The 8,328-nt window shown below is 60.9% G+C and overlaps 1 protein-coding gene across 2 annotated transcripts in view; it reads left to right on the forward strand.

Moving 5' to 3' along the window:
- Window positions 1–7,985, forward strand: part of ERLIN1 (ER lipid raft associated 1) — an 18,702-nt gene extending 10,717 nt beyond the window's left edge. For both annotated transcript variants that reach the window (XM_053282920.1, XM_053282921.1), the window contains 5 exons: window positions 2,172–2,230; window positions 3,426–3,517; window positions 4,932–5,021; window positions 6,078–6,157; window positions 6,658–7,985. In XM_053282920.1, the coding sequence (XP_053138895.1) occupies window positions 2,172–2,230; window positions 3,426–3,517; window positions 4,932–5,021; window positions 6,078–6,157; window positions 6,658–6,867 (531 nt within the window). In that variant the 3' untranslated portion in view covers window positions 6,868–7,985. The remainder of the gene's footprint in view (window positions 1–2,171; window positions 2,231–3,425; window positions 3,518–4,931; window positions 5,022–6,077; window positions 6,158–6,657) is intronic.
- The last annotated feature ends 343 nt before the right edge of the window (window positions 7,986–8,328 follow it).

An 8,328-nucleotide genomic window follows, 5' to 3' on the forward strand; every position in this document is an offset into this window, starting at 1 on the left:
GGCTGCCTGGAGAACGCGGGGCAGGCAGGAGCTGGAGGCTCCCATGCCGATCGCCTGAAGCTCCCCCAGCCCCCAATGCTCCATTCCAGCCAGATCTTGGGGATCTCTCTCATCCCATCCCATCCCAGGGACAGCTCAGAGGATTCTTCTGCTGGCCAGGAGGCAGCAGGCCGGGAGCCTTCGGCTTCTCCCGGGCTTTCCCCCAGGGAGTCCTCGCCGCATGATTGTACAAGGCCTGCAGGACCCTGAATCTAGAAGGGCAAGAGCCCGCCCCACCCACAGAACCCAAGGGTGATCAGGAGACTTCCCCACGGACCCCCCACGGCGGGGTCCCTTCAGCCACCTTAAAGTGCTTTGATCTGGCCCCTTAGGAGCTTGTGGACATGCTGAGGGTTCCTTGGGTGGATGCACCCATGGCTGCCCTGATTACTGGCCAGGGATTGCCCAAGGACGGGGGTGTCCCAAGATGTGGTGCTGCTTTGAGGAAGTCATGTGAGGCTTCCTCCATATTCACCTGGGCACCCCTGTGATGGGTTAAGGAACTCTCACAGTTGGTTCCATCAGGCAACAACTTCAAGCTTAGGCAAGAGCTGAACCAGCCAGGAAGAACAGATGCCTTCATGGTGGACTCTTTACTGGGTGCCATGAGGTTTTCTGCCAGAGCTCTGGCATCTGAGGTGAACGTTAAGAGACATTTATGGTCCAAGAGTTGGGAAGTTAGGTGGAAGTCTCGTTCCAACCTGGCTACCACACCCTACTAGGGTGGTAAATGCTTTGGTGCAAGTTTGGACCTGATTCTGCTTGAGTCTAAAGACAAAAAGGAGGCCATGCCATCTCTTTCTTCCAAGGAGGAGAAGAGAGCCAACGAAACATCCAGTCCTTCCTTTTGGACACCCAGACCCCACTTTTGCGACTGTCCTTTGTATCCCGCCAGAAAAGGGACACGTATACCTTCATTGGCCTTAAGGAAGCTGATCTCCATATCCCCATTCACCTTGCCAACAGGACGTTTTTCGGGTCCACGTACAACAGTCGGCACTACCAATACCACGCACTTCCCTTCAGTCTAAGCTCTGTGCCACAAGTGTTTACCAAGGTCACTGTGGCACTCGTGGTGCATTTGTGGACCAAGGATGTGCATTTGCATCTTTATCTGGTCGATCTATTGATCTAACCCGTGCCCAGAGAGCAAAGCCTCAAGGATATTCAGCGGATCCTAAACTTCCTGGAGATGGATGGGTTGGTGCCAAACAGGCAGAAGAGTGCCCAGTTTCTAAGCACCCACATCCACCACCTGGGCGCTCTTGCAGAGGGGATCAGGGGCCTGGCATCCCTGCCTGTCAGCTAAAGAGCTGCAGCTCTCTAAGGAGGCGCCTATGAGCTGCCGTTTGTCGCTCCAACTCAACCCCAAGGGGCCCAGGGTTTCCTCCGTGGAGTTGGCTCCCCGGGTGAGGTTCCATGCACGCCCACTTCATTGCTTTCTGTTGCCTGGGCAGGAGCCGGTTGCTGCCAGGTCTGTAAGGAGGGTCACAATTCCGCCTGTGGTAGTTAGTTGCATCCCTGGAGTGGTGGAGGTGCTCCCTGGCAACCCTGCAGCGGGTGGGCCTCCTCCCCACGCAAAAGGCGGCTCTGTCTTGAAGCAGCCATCAGTGCTTTCCTTTCTCTCTGAGGAAAGGAAACAACTTGGCAGCTTTGTGGTGTGTGTGTGTGTTGGGGGGAGGCAGGGGGCTTTCCCATCCTTTGCTGGCACAGACGCAGGCAGGGATAGAGCAGGGCAGGGGCACGACATCCCCCCCCCCGTAGCTTCTGCCCATGTCTGGGTGGGGAGAGGGGCGGGAGCAGTGCTTGCAGCTCAGCTGGGAGGGGGCGGGTCGCGAGGCCTTTGCCCTGGGCTCACCAGCCTGGTCTTGGGCAGGGATGCCCTCCACGGAGGGGGTGGCTGGCTGGGGCTCCCAGGGAAGGGGTGCTGTGGAGGAGGCCGGCCAGCCAGACCCGCCAGTGGCTCAACGGCGGGGGGGGGGGAGGTGAGGTGCTGGGGAGCACCCCAGTTGTGGGGGGGGGGTGTGGGTGTGAGAGTCTCCTGTGAGCGCTCCTGGTCATGTGATGGGCCAGGCGGGCGGATGCTGCCGGTCTGAGTTCTGCCTTCCTCCCCCCCCCCTTTCTCTCTTCAGGCTGTTCGTGTGACCAAGCCCAAGATCCCCGAAGCCATCCGGAGAAATTTTGAGCTTGTGTGAGTATTTGTGGCCAGGGATTGCATCCAGCTCTGCCCGGCTGGAAAAGCCGCCCCCTCTCCGCCTCAGGCTCTGTGTGCGCACATGCTCCTTGCGCCTGCCTTCGGGGCTCTGTGGGAGGAGAGACCTCCTTGGTCTCCGCTAGCTGACGTCTGCGGGGGGGGGGGGGGGCGGACCTCTGGGCATCTGCGGTTTCCTCTCTTTCGGGTCCCTTTCCCAGCATTTTAGGGTCATTTCTCGGGTTACAGCCAAGGAGTCAGAAGGGCTGCAGAGAGGGCTGTCCGAGTCGTTCTTTCGGCATCTCAGATGTGCAAAGCACATGAGCAGAGGATTTGCACCCAAAGCGGTGCTCGGTGCCAGGCAGGCCAGACCGAGCTGGGGTGGGGATTCCCTGCTTTGCCGGGCAGTCCTGGCCACTTCCCAAGCTGAGTGGGAGATGCTGGAGAACTAGAAACACACGGGGGGGGGGCCCTTTCTTGTCAGGCAGGGGTGCCAGTTTCAAGGGAAACGGTGAACCTGGTTTGCTGTTGTTGGACGGAACGAAGCCCCTTCCGCGAGAGAGGCAGGATTGTTCCGTCGGGCCGCAGAGGAGGCTGTTCATAGCTCCACCCCCATGTCTGGAGACCGGCATTCCTGGAAGAAAGGCCATTCTGTCCACTTAGGCTGTGGCTGAGGAGCCGGCCGGGCCGTTTAGAGGCCGCTCTTTCCTGCTGGGCCGAAGGGGGATTGGCAGGAAGGAAGAGGCGGCAGTGGGGGGTGAGGCCAGGGGAACGGGAACCTGGCTGGCTCGAGGTGGCTGCTGTCATCCCGGCCACAGAGAACATCGCTCGCCACGGCGCGAGGCTGCGGGCGTTTGCACCACCGCAAGTGCTTGGGAGGACAGCGGCCTTTGGAGCCAGTTTCATTAGCAGAAAGGTTGACACGAGCCGAAGGGCACCGCCGAGGCCCAAGAGCAGGACGGTCCTCCTGTGGGCAACCCAAGCCTGCCCTGCAGCTGGCCAGTGGGGTGGGGGGTGGCGACTGTCCCTCCCGCCTCAGTCCTCCTGCACGCCCAAAGCCCCCTCCTCGTCCCTCGCCAGCTGCTCTGCCCTCTTGGCAGAGGGGGGCCCGTGGGGGGCCCTGAAGGGAGGCTGGCTGGGACACCCCCCCCCCCCGGGCAGCCCTCCAGGCGGTGTCCTCTCTCTTGCTCTGCAGGGAAATGGAGAAGACCAAGCTCTTGATCGCCACCCAGAAGCAGAAGGTGGTGGAGAAGGAGGCGGAGACCGAAAGGAAGAGGGCCGTCATAGGTGAGGCTGCCTGCTGAGTTGTCTTTGCCAGCCACGGAGGAGTGCCGGACTCCGGCGCCTGAGGCAGGGCCCACTGGAGCCCCAGCTGCCCCCGCTTGGCTCTGGACCGGCTCCCCCTCCTTCCCGCACCCATTCCTCCTGGGAGCCAGAGGGCTGGCCACTCCCCGGACCCCCCCCCCCCTGGCGCGCGTGATTTAGATGCCCCACCTCGCCAGTCTCCTTGCTTTGGCCCAGGAGGAGCCTTTTGAGCCACAGCCAGAGATCGAGGAGGAGGAAGTGGTCCCCCCCCCCCCACTGCACACCTTCCTGCAGGCTTTTCTCTGTGTTTGGGCATAAAGCCCACAGGGTCTTGAAAGGGAAGCATCCCCGTTTAGCCAGCAAGAGGGGTCTCTACACAATTGAGCTTTGCGCCTGCACAGAAACCTCGTCAGAGTTTCTCCAAGCTGGCATCCGCAGCATTTGGGGTGGTAGCCCCGCCCCCTCCGGTGGCATGAGCATGTCCATGAGCCCCCCCGCCCCCAGTCTGTCCTGACGGCAGGTTGCTTACCTGCAATTTTGGTTCATCTGGTGGTCCTCTGTGCACTTACCCACCCACCCAACGCCCCCCTCTAAGGCTTTAGGTTGACGGACTCCGTGCCCGAAGAGGGGAGCCCTCGCGCCCATGGAAAGGCTGGAGGGAAGTTAGCCCGGAGAGACTCTGACAAGGGTTCTGCGCAGGCGGCCACGCGAAGAGCCCCAGTGGCAGGTTGCAGCAGCCTGGCATCTTTGTGGCTCTCCCTTCACAGCAGGCCGCGATGGCTCACAAGGGGGCTCGGAGCTCTGTGTCCTGGGCCTTTGGGGCTTCTTCCCGGCTGAGGCGCATGACCCGCCACAGGGCTGCACAGCCCGGCCCTTCTGCAGGTGCTGGACGACGACTCCCATCATCTCTTGGTTATTGGCCACAGTTGTTGGGCTGCTGGGAGCCGCGGCCCCAAAGCCGCTGGAGGCACAAAACGGGGCAACCCTGACTCGGCTTGCCACCCCACCCCCCGCCAAGCAAAGGAATGCTCAGACGAGCAATTGTGGCCACAAGTTTTAAATCTTGGATCATTTTGCATTTTGTGGAGGTGGGATCAAGTGGGGCGCTCCGGGGTGTGTGGGGGGGGACACCACGTGCAGCCTCTGCTTGAACCCCTGCCCTGTGGGAGGAGCTCCTTGAGGACGCCGCTGCCGCCCTGGCGAGATCCACGTCCTGAGGAGGCGGGGTGGGGGGGGCGCAGCATGCCGGAGGCCAGCCTCCATGGGGCTGCGGTGGGAAAGGCCTCCTGCTGGGGCCGGGCCCTGCGTCTCCTGGTTCTTGGCGGCCTTGGCAAGCATGGCAGCGCCTCTGCAGCATCTCTGCCATTGCACTTGACTGGATGTTTTCTGATGACAGAAGCGGAGACGACGGCTCAGGTGGCCAAGATCTGGCATCGGCAGAAGGTCATGGAGACGCTGACGGAGAAGCGGATTTCCGAGCTTGAAGGCAGGTAGCTCGGGCAGCCCCCACTCCCGAAGGCTCCATGTCTCAGGGGGCCTCCGGGCGGCAGGGAGTGTGGCCCATTGCCAGGAGGCGCGCTCTGGCCATCCCTCTACCTGGAAGCTGCCTGCGCGCACACGCACACGTGCGCGTCCTTGGAGGCCTGAGGCATCGGCTGCCGTTGTTGGGCATGGACCCCCCACCGGCTTCCCCTGAGGCTCTTGCTGAGGCTGCTTGACGTCTGGGGCCAGGGAAGCGGCAGGCCTCACAGAGCGGTGGGAGGGTGGGTGGGGCGAACCTGGCCTCCGGGGTCTCAAGGGGCCACTCAGAGAGCGCCTGCCTAGTGTCAGGCTGGGTCTCCTCGGACTGGTTCCTCATGGATCTTCTGCTCCTTTAAAACTGATGCCAAGCAGTGCTGGGAAGCCTGGCGGAAATGGATTTGCTGGCCAGAGGTTTGGAGGCAGGCTTGAGATGGACCCCCCCCCCCCGGCTGAGATGTGTGTGCTCCCCCCCCCCCCCATCCAGCTCCTGCCCGGGATTCCCTTGGCCAGATTTTCCACTTGCAAACTAGAGGAGGCAGCAGCTTGCTTCGTGTGAGCCTGCTGGCTGCAGCCCCTGCAGTGGCTCCCAGGCTGAAGGTTGTGTGGCCAGGGGGTCCAGGCACTGAAAGGCCGCCCGCCCGCTCAGCCCCCTGGAGATGAGGCCCTTCTCCGGAACGAGCGGCCTCTCCAGGCTGAGAGAGACTGCAGAGGTTGCCAAGCGGCCCCCTCTCCAGCCGCACCGAGTCCCGCCTGCTGCAAGCCGCCCGTCTGCTTGCCTGAGCCAGTTGGAAGGTGGGAGATGTCCGGGAGGCGCTTGCTCAAGGGCCAAGACCAGGCCTGCTCAACTCAGCCCCCCCCCCCAGCTGTTTTTGAACTACAGCTCCCATAACCCCCAGCCACACTGGCCAGTAGCCAGGGATGATGGGAGTTGTAGGCCACCATCTGCAGGAGTCAGAGGTCTTGTTCCCACTGAGCTGCCCCATCATCAAGACTGTCTGATGAGATTGCCTTGCCCTTTCAGATGCCGCCTTCTTAGCAAGAGAGAAGGCAAAAGCGGACGCCGAATACTACTCGGCACAAAAAGCCGCCGACTCGAACAAGGTGAGTTTAGCTTCTTGCCTGCACCTGCAAAGGCAGGGGGGGGGGACTGAGAGCCCTCCTTTCAGGGGAGAGGGACGCCTAACTGCTGCATTTCTTCATTCATTCATTCGATTTCTATACCGCCCTTCCAAAAATGGCTCAGGGCAGTTTACACAGACAAATAATAAATAAATAAGATGGCTCCCTGTCCCCAAAGGGCTTACAATCTAAAAGAAATGTAGGATAGGTGCCAGCCACAGTCACTGGAGGGATGCTGTGCTGCGGGTGGAGAGGGCCAGTTACTCTCCTCCTGCTCAATAAAGAGAATCACCACGTTAGAAGGTGCCTCTTGGCCCAGTGAGCAGAGGTATTTGTGGAGATTTTGGGTGCAGAGGCCCCTTAAAAGGAGATGTTGTTGTTTTGCGTGTCCAACTATTCACAAGGCCGTTCTATGTCGTGTGTCTCCCCCCCCCCCCGTGTCCCCCCACCCCCCCCCCGGCCTGGCCCGGCTCTCTGCACAGCTGAAACTCACGCCAGCCTACCTGGAGCTGATGCGCTACCAGGCCGTTGCTGCCAACAGCAAGCTCTACTTTGGGAGCAGCATCCCCGCCCGTCTGTGGCTGAGCCCCTCCTGTGCCTTCAAGGACGAGGTGGCAAGGACTGCCCGGGAAGCCCACCTCGCCTCGAAAACGGGAGAACGCCAGCTTGGGCATGGAGGGCGTGCCGCTTGATGGAAAGCCGGGAGGCGGTCCTTGGGCTGTGCTGCCTCCCTGCCGCGAACGCCCCCCTGGCCCCGCCTGGCCCCGCCATCCTCCTCGCCAGACCTGCCTTCTTGAGGAATATGACAAGAGCCACACACAGACACACGTCGCTGTTGCGTTCTCTGCAGCAGCGGGCGGGGGGGGCAGCTCGGAAGCCTCTCATACCTGCTGCTGCTGCTGCTGCTGCATCTCTCGTGGACACTTCCGTGGCCTGGAGTGTTCTTGCCCTCATGCAGGAGGCGGAGATTCCGCTGCTCGCAGACCGGCAGTGTGTTCCTGGGTTAAATGCAACAGGTGTGGGTCTTTGCGTGGTGATGGTCTTGTCTGAGTGCTTGTGCCTGTCTTGTGGGAAGATCCCCCCCCCCTCAAAATCTTCCTGCAGGTAACACATTCAGGCTTATAAGGGAGCAGCCCGTACAAGGGGCGCTTCAGTGCTGTGCATTATGAGTTGGCACCTCAGCCTTTCCGCGGCCTCGGCGTTTGCACAGGCATGTTTTGAGAGGCTCCCTGAGGAGCTCTGCTGGGGTGAGGAGGGACCCGTTCTTCCCTCCCTGGCCTCTCCCCGCCGCCGCCGCCAAGCTGATGAGCGTTGCTGGATCTTGAAAGGGAAAATCAACTGGGGCCTGTCGGGTGGGATGGGATGAGTTCTTCCGAAAGGGAAACTCGGCGGCTGCTGTGTGGTGTTGTGGCTTCTGCTTTCCGTCTCCCCGTGTGGCTGCACAGCGCCCCCCCATTCTGTACTTGGCCAGTGGGAGCCAGGGTTGGCACCCCCTGCTCGCCTGCAGCAGAGCCAACCCAGACGGTGAGCTGGCAACCACGGGGGCTGTGACTTTAATTGGACCCAGGGGGCCTGGTGGCTGGGGTGTGTGTGTGTGTAAAAGTTGCCCTTCCTGTGTAAGTTTTGCTGCTGCTGCTGAGCCATCAAGATTAGGCACTTGACACATTAAATGGGATCATGCTGTGACCAGAAAACTTTATTGTAGAGGATGAACCTGCCGACTGGAAAAGTTTAACCTGTGATGGAAGTTTGCAGGAGGTTTATATTTCAGAAGTACGGGTGTGCAGAATAAAGCTATTTTCATAACCTCCTCCAAGGCTGTCGTCTGTGCTTGAGCCCTCGGCTCGTGCGCCTGTGTGCGCGCTCTGTTCCCGCCGCAGTCTGGCCTTCAGCCTTTGCCCTGCCTTCCCCCTCCTCATGTGGGACGGCAAGGGCTACCCGTCTCCCCTGGTGCCTCTTCTCAGGTCCCCTTTTTGCTGCCTGGCCTGTTAGACCAAGGGGCTGCTTAAGAGCCACGTTTACACCACTCTTGTTGTGGGACGTGATGGGCGTTTGCTCTCAGATGGCACCGTGAACCCTGAGGGCCCATTTTCTGCAGGGTGGGTGGGAGCCCCTGCTTTTGTGGAGAACAGCACCTGGTGCTTTGAACTCTG

Source organism: Hemicordylus capensis, chromosome 1 (genome assembly GCF_027244095.1).
Source record: "Hemicordylus capensis ecotype Gifberg chromosome 1, rHemCap1.1.pri, whole genome shotgun sequence".
NCBI classification, from domain to species: Eukaryota; Metazoa; Chordata; class Lepidosauria; order Squamata; family Cordylidae; genus Hemicordylus; species Hemicordylus capensis.